The 17948-nt window shown below is 44.0% G+C and overlaps 1 protein-coding gene across 4 annotated transcripts in view; it reads left to right on the plus strand.

Moving 5' to 3' along the window:
• fam222aa (family with sequence similarity 222 member Aa) overlaps window positions 1–17948 on the plus strand; it is a 328869-nt gene that overhangs the window by 237908 nt on the left and 73013 nt on the right. For all 4 annotated transcript variants that reach the window (XM_085961322.1, XM_085961323.1, XM_085961324.1 and 1 more), the window contains one exon: window positions 1088–1218. In XM_085961322.1, the coding sequence (XP_085817448.1) occupies window positions 1088–1218 (131 nt within the window). The remainder of the gene's footprint in view (window positions 1–1087; window positions 1219–17948) is intronic.

Here is a 17948-nt window from a genome sequence, read left to right on the forward strand (position 1 = left end):
CTTCGAGCAGAGAAGGTTGAGAGGAGATTTGATAGAGGTGTTCAAAATAATGAGGTCTCTGGACAGAGAGAAACTGTTCCCATTGGCAGAAGGGTCAAGAACCAGAGGACACAGATTTAAGGTGATTGGCGAAAGAACCAAAGGCGACATAAGAAAAAACTTTTTTACGCAGCGAGTGGTTAGGATCTGGAATGCACTGCCTGAAAGGGTGGTGGAGGCAGACTCAATCACGGCTTTCAAAAAGGAGTTGGATAAGTATCTGAAAGAAAGAAATTTGCAGGGTTAAGGGGAAAGGGCGGGGGTGTGGGACTGGCTGAAGTGCTCTTGCAGAGAGCCGGCATGGGCTTGACGGGCCGAATGGCCGCCTTCTGTGCTGTAACCATTCTATCATTTTATGATTCTACGTATTAAATGTATGCGGAGTATGTTTGCAGAGGAGATGGATTGGCAAAGTGCTTCATCTTTATAATGTTTTATAAAGATATTGTGCGTATTCTGTCCTAGTTGTTAACTAGGCAGAGTTTAACCAATGTAAGCACTGCCCTTTCAGAGTGTTTTATAAACTGCTTTAAGTGGTCCTTTTGCAAATGAGAATAGTAATTTTAAATGGTTCTGTAGTACAGCATACTTAAAATAATATTTAGTACTTTCATTTATATAACACCTTAACATGTTGAAACACCTCTAAGCCCTTCACACAGTGAACTGCTTTATGTCGGTAAACCTCACGTGCACTCCTCTTGGATTATTTGGAAGTTAATTTATTTCTGTTTGAAAGTGATTATTGAATTTATGGAGCCTGAGGTAAATATCCAGAAATGTCCTTTTATTAAAATTTCAGTTAATCTGCAGGCAAAAAAATGGGGAATACTGTTACAAAGATCTAACATTGCATGGCCGAATAACTGGAATTCTCTGGTTTTGAAGAATTTTGGAGTTTTAATGAGTTGGCCCTCAGACCCTTACCTGCACAAAGAATTGTGTGCCAGTGTCATTTTGTACACTCCACCTTTGAAATGTTACCATTTTCCTTTTTTTTCTTAAGTAATTGGTTCTTATATTTTTCTTTTCTCTTTTCATTTAACAGTGTGATAGTTGAGGACGTTGACTGCGGGAATAGACGCAGCTCCTCCATCATGTTGGCCTGCCTTCAGCGAACACAGAACCCACCTTCGCAGCGCTTGTCATGTCCCAGTAAAACGCTGGAGCCTCTGAAATGTGAGTGGAATTTGATACTAGTCTGATAAGGGGGTGTATCAATGCTACCATGGTGATGCAGATGGTGGTTGTGCTCCCATATCTTGATTGGTCCTTTCCTGCATAGTACTTTGTTCCTCTATGTACTATTACAAATCCAAACAACCAAAAAGTATTGAAAGTGTTTTAGCAATTTCTAAATAATTAAAGGGGCAGGAAAGTTTAGGATAATTTTCTCTCTTAAAGTACTCCTCCAACATCTGAATGGAAAATGTACAAGAAATATATATACTACCTTTTAAAAAAAAATAAATTAAAAAAAATGGATACTTATAAAAGAAAAGTAAAAAACTGCAAATACTGGAATTTTCAAATAAAAACAAAATGTTTGAAATACACAGCTGGTCTGACAGCATCTGTGAAGAGCAAACGCAAGTTAACATTTTAAGTGTATTCCCTTCAGAACTGAAAGATAAACAATCCCCTTTGTCAGGTGGAAGAAAAAAACAGGAAGGAAGGAAAAATAGCAAACTGCTTAATGGAGAAGCAGGAACCCATTAAATGATATAAAAGATCATCTCAGTGAGACAATTGAAATACATTAGAAGAACAAAAGAATGCGCTGACCGTTTAGATGGTGATAACACAAGAAAAGGCATGAGGTCTAAAATGAAATCAGGAAATGCTGAAAAAATACAGCAGCAGGTGTGCTAGTCTTGAAAAAAAGGCCATCACCCTGGTCGCAGACCCCACCAGAGTTGTTGTGATTGAGTCTAAACCTGAAGCGTCAACTCGCCAACCTCCCCATGGACACTGACAGATCCACAACACATTCCCTGCAACCTTGTTCAAAAGTAAATAGGGAGATATAGCTAATGTCTAAAGTTACTCAAGTCCGTGTTCAGACCAAAGAGCTGTAGAGTGCCTAGGAGAAAGACTGGATACTATTCCTATAGCTTGCATTGAGCTTTGTTGGAATATTATAGGAAGCCAAAGTGGGGATGTGAGGGTGAGTTACATCTGCTGCAGTAGTGCAGGAAAGTGCCAGAGCAAAGGAAAAAAGAAGTTGCATTTATATAGTGCCTTTCACAACCTCAGGACGCCCCAAGTACTTTACAGCCAATGAAGAACATTTTGAAGTATTGTCACTGTTGCAATGTTGGAAACGCGGCAGCCAAGTTGCGCACAGCAAGCTCCCACAAACAGTTGAGGTCGTGGAAGAATGAGCAAGAGTATCCCAGAGGAAATGGTCCCTCTGGAAAGAAGAGGTGAAATAGTGCTTGGTAGTGGGATCATGTAGATGGTGGAAGATGATCTGGTGAAGGTAGAGGCTGTTCTTTAAATCTCCAAAGCTACTGAGAAATAAACACAGATAAGAGTGTCTGTTTGCTTAATATTAGAGTGCACATTTTCTTCTCTTAGGGATGCACCCTACTTACCCAAGTCCAAACAACACTTAGGAATTCCCAAATGCAAGCAGAGATGCTGCTGGACTTTAATCAGCTGAAACGGTGCAGCTTGCCAGCAAAAAAAACCAGAGAAACTTCTTGCTGCATGTCCAGCCAGAACACCAACAACTTACATGGGTATAGCAAATTGAATGTAATAAAATGTTCCAAAGTGCTTCACCGAGGCAAAAGTAACCAAAACCAAGCAGTGGTGGGGAAAAAAGTTAGGGGATGGTAACTGAAGGTATGATCAAATAGTAGAGTTTTGAGGAGGCTTTTAAAGGAGGAGAACAGCTTACGGTGGATATTTCAAAGTGTAGCTGAGTGAGAGGGGATGCAAAGGAGGCCAGTCAGAGTAAACCATACAATCCCTCGAGCCTGTTCTGCCATTCAGTTACACCATGGTTAATCAGCATTTACCCACCTTTTGCTCCATATCTTTTGATGCCCTTACCTAACAAAAATCTATCGATCTCAGTCTTGAAAATTTCAATTGACCCAGCGCCCATAACCTTTTGGGGAGTAAGTTCCAGATTTCCACTACCGTTTGTGTGAAAAGTGCTTCCTGATTTCACTCTTAAATGGTCTTAGGTTTAAGATTATGCCTCTTCTGGATTCTCCCACCAGAGGAAATAGTTTCTCTATCTACCATATCAAATCCCTTTATCATTTTAAACACCTCAGTTAGATCACCCCGCAGCCCTCTAAACTCAAGGGAATAAAAACTAAGTTTATGCAACGTGTCGTCATAATTTAACCCTTTAAGTCCTGGTATCATTCCGGTGATGTACATGGACACCCAAATCCATTTGCTCCTCCACAACTCCCAGTATCTCATTATATAGAAAATATTCCAATTTGTCTTTCTCTGATCCAAATTGGATGGCCTCGCACTTCCCCACATTGATCTACATCTACAATAGTTTTGCCCTTTTGCTTTGTCTATGTTGCTTTGTAACTTCCTGCTCCCATCTACACAACTTACTGTTCCTCCTAACTCTGCAAATCTGGATATTGAACTCTTTACTCCTTCACCCAAGTCATCATTAATATAAATGGCTTAAAGCCAAGACCCCAGTACAGATCCTTGGGGATGACCACTTGTCATTCTGCAAGTAAGAGAATCTTCCCTTTATCCCTACTCTGTCTGCTACCTCACGACTAATTGCCAACTCATGTCACAAGGTTACCTCTAATTATTTGTGCTTTCATTTTTGCTAATGTTCACTTGTGTGGTATCTTATCAAATGCCTTCTGGAAGTCCACATGGGCAACATCCCTAAACACCATGCTAGTGACCACCTCAAAAAAATTCAATTAGATTAGTCAGGCATGACCTACCCTTCAAAAAAAACATTGGGACTCTCTGATCAGCTGATACTTGTCCAAGTGCTCAGTCACTCTGTCTCATTTTAGAGATTCCAGTAACATCCCCAGAATTGATACAGTTCTGTAGTGACCAGGTTTCTCCCTCCCTCCCTTCTTAAATAATGAAGAGAAATAATGGAGTGACTGTTCCAGGTCCTGGAAATTTGTTTAAGTCTCATTATTTTCTACATTACAATTTTTTTAACTGCAACAACAACTTGAATTTATACAGCGCCTTTAACATAATAAAACGTCCTAAGGCGCCTCGCAGAAATTGACACCAAGCCATAGAAGGAGACATTAGGATAGGTGACCAAAAGCTTGTTCAAAGAGGTAAGTTTTAAGGAGTGCCTTAAAGGAAGGGAGAGGTTCAGGGAGGGAATTCCAGATCTTAAGGGGGGGGGGCGGGGAGGAAGAAGAGGGACAACAGGCCAGTGTTGGAGGAATGCAGAGTTCTTGAGCGGGTGTATGGCTGGAGGAGGTTGCAGAGATAAGGAGGGGCGAGGCTATTGAGAGCTTTGAACAAGAGGCTGAGAAATTTTAAATGGAGGCGTTTAGGGACCGGGAACCATGTAGTACAGCGAATGCAGGGGCAATGGGTGAACCTTTTTTTAATACAAGTGTACCTATATTAAATCCACTATGTTCCTCTTTCTTATTCATTTATGCGATGTGGGCGTCGCTGGCAAGGCCAGCATTTATTGCCCATCCCTAATTGCCCTTGAGAAGGTGGTGGTGAGCCGCCTTCTTGAACCACTGCAGTCCGTGTGGTGAAGGTACTCCCACAGTGCTGTTAGGGAGGGAGTTCCAGGATTTTGACCCACGACGATATACTTCTAAGTCAGGGTGTTGTGTGACTTGGAGGGGAATCTGGAGGTGGTGGTGTTCCCATGCGCCTGTTGCCCTTGTCCTTCTAGGTGGGAGAGGCCGCGGGTTTGGGAGGTGCTGCCGAAGAAGCCTTGGTGAGTTGCTGCTGTGCATCTTGTAGATGGTACACACTACAGCCAGTGGTAGAGGGAGTGAATGTTTAAGGTGGTGGATGGGGTGCCAATCAAGCGGGCTGCTTTGTCCTGGATGGTGTCGAGCTTCTTGAGTGTTGTTGGAGCTGCACTCATCCAGGCAGGTGGAAAGTATTCCATCACACTCCTTACTTGTGCCTTGTAGATGGTGGAAAGGCTTTGGGGAGTCAGGAGGTGAGACACTCGCTGCAGAATACCTAGCCTCTGACCTGTTCTTGTTGCCACAGTATATATGTGGCTGGTCCAGTTAAGTTTCTGGTCAATGGTGACCCCCCAGGATGTTGATAGTGGGGGATTCGGCGATGGTAATACTGTTGAATGTCATGGGGAGGTGGTTAGACTCTCGCTTGTTGGAGAAAGTCATTGCCTGACACTTCTGTGGTGCGAATGTTACCTGCCATTTATCAGCCCAAGCCTGAACGTCATCCCGGTCTTGTTGCGTGCGGGCATGGACTGCTTCATTGTCTGAGGATTTGTGAATACCACTGAACACTGTGCAGTCATCAGCGTATATCCCCATTTCTGACCTTATGCTGGAGGGAAGGTCATTGATGAAGCAGCTGAAGATGGTTGGGCCTAGGACACTGCCCTGAGGAGCTTCTGCAACGATGTCCTGGGGCTGTGATGATTGCCCTTCAACCACCGCAACCATCTTCCTTTGTGCTAGGTATGACTCCAAACAGTGGAGCATTTTCCCCCCGATTCCCATTGACTTCAGTTTTACTAGGGCTTCTTGATGCCACATTCAGTCAAATGCTACCTTGATGTCAAGGGCAGTCACTCTCACCTCACCATTGGAATTCAGCTCCTTTGTCCATGTTTGGACCAAGGCTGTAATGAGGTCGGGAACCGAGTGGTCTTGGCGGACCCCAAACTGGGTATCTGTGAGCAGGTTATTGATGAGTAAGTGCCACTTGATAGCACTTTCGATGACACCTTCCATCACTTTGCTGATGGTTGAGAGTAGACTGATGGGGCGATAATAGGCCAGGTTGGATTTGTCCTGCTTTTTGTGGACAGGACAGTTTTCCACATTGTCGGATAGATGCCAGTGTTGTAGCTGTACTGGAATAGCTTGGCTAGAGGCCCGGCTAGTTCTGGAGCACAAATCTTCAGCACGATAGCCAGGATGTTATCAGGACCCATAGCCTTTGCTGTATCCAGTGCACTCGGCCGTTTCTTGATATCACGTAGAGTGAATCGAATTCGCTGAAGACTGGCTTCTGTGATGGTGGGGACCTCAGGAGGAGGCCGATATGGATCATCCACTCGACACTTCTGGCTGAAGATGGTTGCAAACGCTTCAATGTTGTCTTTTGCACTCACGTGCTGGGCTCCACCATCATTGAGGATGGGGATAATTCATGGAGCCTCCTCCTCCTGTTAGTTGTTTAATGGTCCAACACCATTCACTAATGGATGTGGCAGGACTGCAGAGCTTTGATCTGATCCGTTGATTGTGGGATCGCTTAGCTCTGTCTCTAACATGCTGCTTCTGCTTTTTAGCATGCATGTAATCCTGTGTTGCAGCTTCCCCAGGTTTGCACCTCATTTTTAGGTATGCCTGGTGCTGCTCCTGGCATGCTCTTCTACACTCCTTATTGAACCAGGGTTGGTTGGTCCCCTGGCTTGATGATGATGGTAGAGTGAGGGCTATGCCAGGCCATGTGGTGACAGATTGTGGTGGAATACAATTCTGCTGCTGCTGATGGCCCACAGCGCCTCATGGATGCCCAGTTTTGAGCTGCTAGATCTGTCCCATTTAGCACGGCGGTAGTGCCACACAACACAATGGAGGGTGTCCTCAGCGTGAAGACGGGACTTCGTCTTCACAATGACTGTGCGGTGGTCACTGCTACCAATACTGTCATGGACAGATGCATCTGCAACAGGTAGATTGGTGAGGAAGAGGTCAAGTAGGTTTTTCCCTTGTGTTGGTTCTCTCACCACCTGTTGCAGGCCCAGACTGGGAGCTATGTCCTTCAGGGCTAAGTTAGTAATGGTGCTACTGAGCCACTCTTGGTGATGGACATTGAAGTCCCCCACCCAGAGTACATTCTGTGCTCTTGCTACTCTGTGCTTCTTCCAAATGGTGTTCAACATGGAGGAGTACTGATCAGCTGAGGGAGGGCGGTAGGTGGTAATCAGCAGGAGGTTTCCTTGCCCATGCTGGACCTGAAGTCATGAGACTTCATGGGGTCCGGATTCAATGTTGAGGACTCCCAGGGCCACTCCTTCCCGACTGTATACCACTGTGATGCCACCCCTGGTGGGTCTGTCCTGCTGGTGGGACAAGACCTACCCAGGGATGGTGATGGAGGAGTTTGGGACTTTTGACTTATTTTTAGATTCTCTTGTACCGCTGTTAGTTTGTCCTCTTCCTCCACTGTGAAAACGGATACAAAGTATTCATTTAACAAGTCTGCTGTTTCCTTCTTGTCCACTATAGTCTCTCCTGCATCTATCTTTAATGAGCCCACATTCCCCTTAACTATTCTCATTCTCTTAGTATATTTATAAAAACGTTTTCTGTTAGCTTTAAATGCAGTTTTTGCAGTCATTCATATTCCCTTTTTGCACCTCATTTCTTGGAATCACTTTGTTGCATTTTATAGCGCTCCCATTCTGCAGGATTTCCACTTTTCCTTGCATTTGTGTAAGCCTTTTCTTTTAGTTTGATGCTGTCTCTTACCTCATTTGTTGAACATGGTCTGTAGACAACTTCTACCAGAGTCTTGCATCTTTTGCTGTTCTCTAACTCTACCCATAGTGTTTCCAGGGCCTAATCACCCTGATTAAAATCCATTCTTTCTACTACTGTAATTGTCTTATCAATATTACTACTGCCCCTCCTTTCTAAGGATCCTATAGCCTGGAATATTTATCTCCCTGTCATGCTCAGCTTGTAGCCAGGTCTCTCTAATAGCTACTGCATCTGCGGACACATGCTGGAACGTAGGACTGAAGGAGGTTGCAGATGTAGAGAGAGGTGAAGAGGAACTTGTACATGTAGACAAGAGTCTTGAAATCGCATTGAGGGTTAGCGAGCCAGAGTGGGCCTGCATCAGGTGATGAAATAACCAACCTACTTGTTGCAGACATGTATGTCCACAGTAGCATAGATGGGAGTGACCAATGCACAGTCCTGGTGAAGACAAAGTCTTGTCTCCATTGGGAGGACACCCTCTATTGTTTAGTGTGACAGCACCACCATGCTAAGTGGGAAAACTAAGGACTGATCTAACAACTGCAAACCAGGCATCCAAGTGACATTGTGGGTCATCAGCAGTAGAATTGTATACCACCACAATCTATAACCTTGTGGTTTGGCATGTCCCCTACTGCACTATTAGCATCAAGCTGCTAGGCCAAGCTTGGTTCAGTGGAGAGTGAAGAAGATCCTGCAAGGAGCTACACCAGACGCATCTTAGAATTAGGTACCAACCTACTAAAGCTACAACACAGAGCTAAACACCAAAAACAGCATGCTATAGACAGAGCAAAGCAGTCACATAACCAACTGATCATAGCAAAACTCTAGCCCTACCACATTCAGTTGAGAAATATAGTGGACAATCAGGCAACTAATGAGAGTAAGAAGCTCCATGAACAACCCCCATCTTAACTTTGGTGGAGAACAGCACGTTGATGCAAGAGACAAGGCCCACAGAAACTCCTGCAGCAATGTCCGGGGTTGCGATCATTCACCTCCAACAACCACAACCAACTTCTTGTGAATGCTACCTTGATGTCGAAGGCAGCTACTCTCTCCTCTCCTCTGTCGATTAGCTAAAAAAATATTCTTGCCTGGCCTCCAGGTAATGCTTTCTGACAAATATCATCCAAGTTTAAAAGCTTCCTCATCAGCTAGACAATGGATATTTACCTCCGCATGGTGGAAGAACCGACACAAGACAACTTACAACATTCCAGTCACCTTGATGGTTTATGCCTTGTACCAGGCTTGCTTTCACAGAAATCACAGAAACCCCACAGTGCAGATAGAGGCCATTGCGGCCCTTCGAGCCTGCACCGACACATATCCCACCCTATCCCCGTAACCCCACGTATTTAATCCCCCTAACACTAAGGATCAATTTATCATAGCCAATCATCCTAACCCGCACATCTGCAACTGTTTAATCCAGTTCCTTCTGTGAGGGACTTTGACAGAGCTATGCTTGCCATTAGGTTAATTCACTTTGCATGGTGCTGAATGACAAGTTGGAACCACTATGCAGCCATAAAAAAATTTTCTCATCATTCCGCTGCACACTGTGGTCCTAATGTGTTGAAATGTCTTAAAGCACTTCACAGAATTGTATTATATATTTGAAATGCAGTGACTATTATTTGGGCAAACATGGCAGCATTCTGTACCAGCAATATCCCACAAACAGTAGCGAGATGAATGACCAGTTAATTTGTTTGTTGGTGATTTTGGTTGAGGGACGATTCTTGGCCAGGATGCTGAAGCATTTAGAAACATAGAAGATAGGAGCAGGAGTAGGCCATTTGGCCCCTCGAGCCTGTTCTGCCATTTAATGATATCATGGCTGATCATCCAAATTCAGTACCCTGTCCCTGCTTTCTCCCCATATCCCTTGATCACTTTAGCCTTAAGAAATATATCTAACTCCTTCTTGAATATATATTTAATAAGTTGGCCTCAACTGCCTTCTGTGGTAGAGAATTCCACAGGTTCACCACTCTCTGGGTGAAGAAATTCCTCCTCATCTCAGTCCTTAAATGGCTTACCCCTTATCCTTAGACTGTGACCCCTGGTTCTGGACTCCCCCACCATTGGGAACATCCTTTCTGCATCTAGTCTGTCTAGTCCTGTTAGAATTTTATAATTTTCAATGAGATCCCCTCTCATTCTTCTAAACTCTAGCGAATATAAGCTTAATCGACTCAATCTCTCTTCATATGTCATTCCTGCCATCCCAGGTATCAGTCTGGTGAATCTTCGCTGCACTCCCCCCAGGGCAAGAACATCCTTCCTCAGATAAGGCGACCAAAACTGCACACAATACTCAAGGCGTGGTCTCACCAAGGCCCTGTACAATTGCAGCAAGACATCCTTGCTCCTGTACTCGAATCCTCTCACTGAAGGCCAACATACCATTTGCCTTCTTAATCGCCTGCTGCACCTGCATGCTTACCTTCAGCGATTGGTGCACCAGGACACCCAGGTCTCATTGCATTTCCCCTTTTCCCAATCTATTGCCATTCAGATAATCTGCCTTCCTGTTTTTGCCACCAAAGTGGATAACCTCGCATTTATCCACATTGGGCAGATGCATGGCAGATGCAGTATAATCACCCAACCTGTCCAAATCATACTGGAGTTTCTCTGCATCCTCCTCACAGCACACACGCCCACCCAGCTTTGTGTCATCTGCAAACTTGGAGATATTACATCTAGTTCCTTCGTCTAGATCATTTATATATATTGTGAATAGCTGGGGTCCTAGCACCGATCCCTGCGGTACCCCACTAGTCATTGCCTGCCACTCGGAAAAAGACCTGTTTATTCCAACTCTTTGCTTTCTGTCTGCCAACCAGTTCTCTATCCAAGTCAGTACCAATCTCTTATGCAGGACCTTATCGAAAGCCTTCTGAAAGTCCAAATACACCACATCCACTGGTTCTCCCTTATCTATTCTACCAGTTACATCCTCAAAAAATTCCAGTAGATTAGTCAAGCATGATGTACCTTTTGTAAATGCATGTTGACTTTGTCCGATCCTGTCACTGTTTTCCAAGTGCTCTGCTATTACATTTTTTATAAGGGACTCTAGCATTTTCCCCACTACCGATGTCAGGCTTACCGGTCTATAATTCCCCGTTTTCTCTCTACCACCTTTTTTAAATAGTGGGGTTACATTAGCTACCCTCCAATCCATGGGAACTATTCCAGAGTCTATAGAATTTTGGAAGATGACCAGCAATGCATCTACCATTTCTAGGGTCACTTCCTTAAGTACCCTAGGATGTAGATTATCAGGCCCTGGGGATTTATCGGCCTTCAATCCAGTCAATTTCCCTAACACCATTTCCCGACAAATACTGATTTTATTCAATTCCTCCCTCTCATTAGACCCTATGTTCCCTGAAATCTCTGGGAGGTTATTTGTGTCCTCCTTTATGAAGACAGAACCAAAGTATGTATTTAATTGGTCAGCCATTTCTTTGTTCCCCATTATAAATTCCCCTGATTCTGACTGCAAGGGACCTACGTTTGACTTCACCAATCTTTTTCTCTTCACATACCTATAGAAGCTTTTACAGTCAGTTTTTATGTTCCCTGCAAGCTTACTCTCATACTCTATTTTCCCCCTCAATCAATCCCTTTGTCCTCCTTTGCTGAATCCTAAATTGCTCCCAATCCTGAGTTTTGCTGCTTTTCTGGCCAATTTATATGTCCTCTCCTTGGATGTTATGCTATCCCTAATTTCCCTTGTTAGCCACAGTTGAGTCACCTTTTTTGTTTTATTTTTATGCCAAACAGGGATGAATAAATTCTGTAGTTCATCCATGCGATCTTTAAATGTTTGCCATTGCCTATCCGCCATCAACCCTTTAAGTAACGTTTCCCAATCCATCCTAGCCAACTCGCACCTCATACCATCGTAGTTTTCTTTATTTAAATTCAGGACCCTAGTCTCTGAATCAACTACTTCACTCTCATCTTAATGTAAAATTCAATCATATTATGATCGCTCCTCCCCAAGGGGCCTCGCACAACAACATTGCTAATTAATCCTTTCTCATTACATAATACCCAGTCTAAGATGGCCTGATCTCTAGTTGGTTCCTCGACATATTGGTCCAGGAAACCATCCCGTATATACTCTAGGAATTCCTCTTCCACAGTATTGTTACTAATTTGGTTAGCCCAATCTATATGTAGATTAAAGTCACCCATGATAACTGCTGTGCCCTTATTGCACACGTCTCTAATTTCCCGTTTAATGCCATCCCCAACCTCAGCATTACTGTTTGGGGGTCTGTATACAACTCCCACTAACGTTTTCTGCCCCTTGGTATTTCTCAGCTCTATCCATACAGATTCCACATCATCAGAGCTAATATCCTTCCTTACTATTGTGTTAATCTCCTATTTAACCAGCAATGCTACCCCACTTCCTTTTCCTTTTTGCCTGTCCTTCTTGAATATTGAATACCCCTGAATGTTGAATTCCCAGCCTTGGTGACCCTGGAGCCATATCTCCGTAATTCCAGTTACATCATATCCGTTTACATCTATTTGCGCAGCTAATTCATCCACCTTATTGCGAATGCTCCTCGCATTAAGACACAAAGCCTTCAGGCTTGTATTTTTAACACTCTTATTCCATTAGAATTATTATTTACTGTAGCCATGTTTGATTTAAACCCTTGATTTCTCTGCCTTCCACTTTTGCTTTTCTCCTTCCTGTCTTTTGTTTCTATCCTTGCTTCCCTTTCCTCTGTCTCCCTGCACAGGTTCCCAACCCCCTGCCATTTTAGTTTAAACCCTCCCCAACAGCATTAGCAAACACTCCCCCCTAGGACATCAGTCCCGGTCCTGCCCAGGTGCACACCGTCCAGTTTGTACTGGTCCCACCTCCCCCAGAACCGGTTCCAATGTCCCAGGAATTTGAATCCCTCCCCCTTGCACCATTCCTCTAGCCACGTATCATCCTTCTATTTCTACTCTGACTTGCACATGGCACTGGTAGCATTCCTGAGATTACTACCTTTTGAGGTCCTATTTTTTAATTTACCTCCTAACTCCCTATATTCAGCTTTTAGGACCTCATCCTGTTTTTTACCTATATCGTTGGTACCTATATGCACCATGACAACTGGTTGTTCACCCCCCCCCCCTCCAGAATGCCCTGCAGCCGCCCCGAGACATCCTTGACCCTTGCACCAGGGAGGCAACATACCATCCTGGAGTCTCGTTTGCGGCCGCAGAAGTGCCTATCTATTCCTCTTACAATAGAATCCCCTATCACTGTAGCTCTCCCAGTCTTTTTTTCTCCCGTCCTGTTCAGCACCACCATGGTGCCAGGAAGTTGGCTGCTGCTGCCTTCTCCCAATAAGCCATCTCCATCAACAATATCCAAAGTGGTATATCTGTTTGAGAGGGGGATGGCCACAGGGGACCCCTGCACTATTTGCCTGTGCCTACTACTCTGCCTGGTGATCACCCATTCCCTTCCTGCCTGTGCAGCGTTTACCTGCAGTGTGACCAACTCCCTAAATGTGCTATCCACATGTCCTCAGCATCGCGAATGTTCCAGTATGTATCCATTCGCAGCTCCAGCGCCGCAGTGCGGTCTGTCAGTAGCTGCAATTGGATACACTTCCCGCACACATGGTCGTCAGGGACACAGGCAGTGTCCCTGATTTCCCACATAGCGCAGGAGGAGCATGCCACAGGGCCGAGCTGTCCTGCCATGACTTACCCTTTAATTAATTTAAATCAATTCAATACCACTAATTATACTACAATTAAATGATATACTCAAAGGCTCTTTGTTACTAGCACTCCCCGATACACAACAGAGACCTTAGAAACTATAACCACAAAAATTAAGACCGTCTAAATTTTATAAACTATTAATCTTAACTGTCAAACTATAGAGTAGTATAAATACTCACCTGGCTGTACTCACCCAGTCAGCTGCTTCCTCTTGCCCGCGTCACTTTTTGAATCGTGACGTGGCTCCGGAACGCCGTCGCCGGTCTGAGATTGATAAGCCTCTATATAAAAAAAAAAAAGCCCGTGAAAGTGAGTTTAAGTACCCTCTGTACCTCCGCTCTCTGCTCCTCCCGACACCGGCCTCTGTAAAAAGCCCGCGAAAGTGAGTTTAAGTACCCTCTGTACCACCGCTCTCTGCTCCTCCCGACACTGGCCTCTTGTTTTTCTTCTCTAACACTAAGAGGTCTAATTGAACCATGAGTAGAAGCTGGAAGAGCCTTGCTTTAATGTGTTGCTGAATGGTGGCACCTCCAACAATGCAGAATTCCCTCAGTACTGCACTGTACCGTCATTCTTGATTATGAGCTCATGTCATAACAAGGGCACAAGCCCACAACCTTTTGATCCAGAAGTGAGAGCGCTATGAATTAAGCTATGTCCACATATCACCAATGATTTGGGGGAAAACTAGCATTGTCCTCAAGATAAAGGCATCCAATTGCTGTGCCTGATTTAAAAGGGCAAGTGGGACACGGCAATATGATCAGTAAGATAATGAACTTCCCTGGGAGATGCAGTGTATTATCTTTTTTATTAAAAGATTAAAATACAAATTTTGAAAAACTCATTGCTCCCTGATGGGCATAAGTAGGTGCAAGTACCACGTCATTGAGTGCTATACCATAAAGACCATTTGATTCCTGGTCTGTGCTGAGTTTGCAGCTGGGGTAATAAAATGGTCTCAATGTCCCTAAGCTAGTGAAGGAAGGGGAAAACAAATTCAGCTGGGGTTCCCACTTATTGTTATCCAATGTCTCCTGCTACAAATTGTGCCTTTGTGAATGTCAGGTGAGAACAGGATCATGCTCAGCCATGATGCCCTCATTGTCTAGACTTGCCCATGAAGAATGGCCACTTGAGAAAGAGTGACCCTGATGGAGGGAATAATGCAACGGCTCAATCAACAGGTCCTGGTCAGAGTATCTAAAGTTACCTATTTGAATTCAACCACCAAGAATAAATACAGATTTTCCCAAGAGAGGGATACTAACCCTGGTAAGGATAAACCCAGCATTGACAGACCAGTCAGTTTAACCTCGGTAGTGGGGAAGCTTTTAGAAATGATAATCAGGGACAAAGTTAACAGTCATTTGGACAAGTGTGGGTTTATTAAGAAAAGCCAGCACGGATTTGTTAAAGGCAAATTGTGTTTAGCTAACTTGATTGAGTTTTTTGATGAGCTAACAGAGAGGGTGGATGAGGGCAATGAGATTGACGTGGTGTATGTGGATTTCCAAATGGTGTTTGATAAAAGTGCCACACAATAGGCTTGCCAGTAAAGTTGAAGCCCATGGAATAAAAGGGACAGTGGCAGCATGGATACAAAATTGGCTAAGTGACAGGAAACAGAGAATAGTGGTGAACAGTTGTTTTTCAGACTGGAGGAAGGTATGCAGTGGTGTTCCCCAGGGTTCGTAACTAGGACCACTGTTTTCCTTGCTATATATTAATGACTTGGACTTGGGAATACAGGGCACAATTTCAAAATTTGCAGATGAGACAAAACTTGAAAGTATAGTGAACAGTGAGGAGGATAGTGATAGACTTCAAGAAGACATAGACAGGCTGGTGAAATGGGCAGACATTTAACGCAGAAAAGTGCAAAGTGATAAGGAAGAACGAGGAGAGGCAATATAAACTAAAGGGTACAATTATAAAGTGGGTGCATGAGCAGAGAGACTTGGGGGTATATGTGCACAAATCGTTGAAGGTGGGAGGGCAGGTTGAGAAAGCGGTTAAAAAAGCATACAGGATACTGGACTTCATAAATAGAGGCATAGAGTACAAAAGCAAGGAAGTTATGATAAACCTTTATAAAACACTGGTTCGGCCTCAACTGGAGTATTGTGTCCAATTCTAGGCACCGCACTTTAGGAAGGATGTGAAGGCCTTGGAGAGTGTGCAGAAAAGATTTACGAGAATAATTCCAGGGATGAGGGACATCAGTTACGTGGATAGGCTGGAGAAGCTGGGGTTGTTCTCCTTGGAGCAGAGAAGGTTGAGAGGAGATTTGATAGAGGTGTTCAAAATTATGAGGGGTCTAGACAGAGTAGATAGAAAGAAACTGTTCCCATTGGCAGAAGGGTCGATAACCCAATACGTGAACAGTAATTATATAAAAAAAATTCAAAAAGTAACTCCATAGATGCTGCTTTTCAACAAAAGTAGCTGCTATGCCCAATAATCAGGTTTGTGTTCTTAACCAAAAGATTTCTACAAATATTCATGATGGATAAAATCACATCTCTTGCTATAAAGCTTAAGCATGTGGTATTGTGCTATGCATCAGAAGATAATCAGACTGACATGCAAAAGTGAGCATTGAATTCTGTATATTGTGTGTAATAAGTAAGTGCAAAATGACATGCATTTATACAAAATTATCCTTAATTTTATGCACTTTTCAGGCGTCAACCAAAGTTAATGGAGGAAGGAAAGGGTAAGTTTTGGCATACATTTAGTGGCAGACACCACTGTGTCTCCTTTATGCCAATCATCTTTCAGACAGTTAATACTCTTTCTTCTCATCCTCATTTAACCACAGCTCCTTTTCAATTGCTGAGAAGAAGAGATTGTAGTGAGTTGTATCTCTAATACCACAAGCAGTTCATTGGTCGAACCATATTTACTTCAATGCAAGCTGTAGTTTATAAAGCACAAAAGAATTAAGTCTGGGGTGCAATCTATGAGTTAATATTTTACTCTGGGAGGAGGGAAGACTCAAATTTAATGTAGCTTATATACAAGTAAATTCAGTATTATTGAAATGGGTTCATATTTTCAATTTCTATGCATTCTTCCCTTCAACACTCATCATGGGGGAATGTTAAGTTTCCGTGTGAAGCTCTGTCCATCTTGGACCGGTGAATCTACATAGTTAGACAACATTTAGGCACCATTGCTACCAGTCTGTCCTAAATAAGGAAGCAGAGAATGAGAAGGCCATTTAGCCCACTTCTTCCCAGGCCATGTACAATTTCTCTCATGGTCTCTATTCCACTCATTTAATCTCCTGGGGGAAAGTTCTGTAGAAGTAATCCCTAACCCCTGATGGATCATAGTGTTTCAAAGAATCACAGCACTTTTTGCATATTATTTTGCAGGGAACGGTACCATAGTGGTTATGTTATTGGACTAGTAATCCAGAGGCCTGGACTAATGATCCAGACATGTTCAAATCCCACCATGGCAGCTGGGGAATTTAAATTAAGTTATTTAAATAAATCTGATCTGGAATAAAAAGCTACGATCAGTAATGGTGACTATGAAACTATCGGTTTGTCGTAAAAACCCATCTGGTTCACTAATGTCCTTTAGGGAAGGAAATCTGCCATCCTTACCTGAACTGGCCTATATGTGACTCCAGACCCACAGCAATGTGGTTGACTCTTACCTGCCCCTTGAAATGGCTTAGCAAGCCACTCAGTTGTAACAAACCGCTACAAAAAACAATAAGAAGAATAAAACCAGATGGACTACCTGGCATCGACCTCGGCACCGGCTACAGACACGACAACGGCACACCTAGCCCAGTCCTCACCAACATCTGGGGACTTGTGCCAAAATTGGGAGAGCTGTCCCACAGACCAGTCAAGCAACAGCCTGACATGGTCGTACTTGCAGAATCACACCTTTCAGCCAATGTCCCAAACTCCTCCATCACCATCCCTGGGTATGTCATGTCCACCGGCAGGACAGACCCACCAGGGGCAGTGGCACAGTGGTATACAGTCGGGAAGGAGTGGCCCTGGGAGTCCTCCACATTGACTCCGGACCCATGAAGTCAGGTCAAGCATGGGCAAGGCAACCTCTTGCTGATTACCACCTAGCACCCTCCCTCTGCTGATGAATCAGTACTCCTCCATGTTGAACACTACTTGGAAGAAGCACTGAGAGCAGCCAAGGCACAGAGTGTACTCTGGGTGGGGGACTTCAGTGTCCATCAACAAGAGTGGCTCGGTAGCACCACTACCGACCGAGCTCGCCGAATCCTTAAGGACATAACTCCCAGTCTGGGCCTGCGACAGGTGGTGAGAGAACCAACATGAGGGAAAAACCTACTTGACCTCGTCCTCACCAATCTACCTGTCGCTGATGTATCTGTCCATGACAGCATTGGTAGCAGTGACCACCGCACAGTCGTTGTGGAGACAAAGTCCT

This window comes from Somniosus microcephalus, chromosome 19, assembly GCF_052327205.1.
Source record: "Somniosus microcephalus isolate GS21.2 chromosome 19, FLI_Smic_1.0, whole genome shotgun sequence".
NCBI classification, from domain to species: domain Eukaryota; kingdom Metazoa; phylum Chordata; class Chondrichthyes; order Squaliformes; family Somniosidae; genus Somniosus; species Somniosus microcephalus.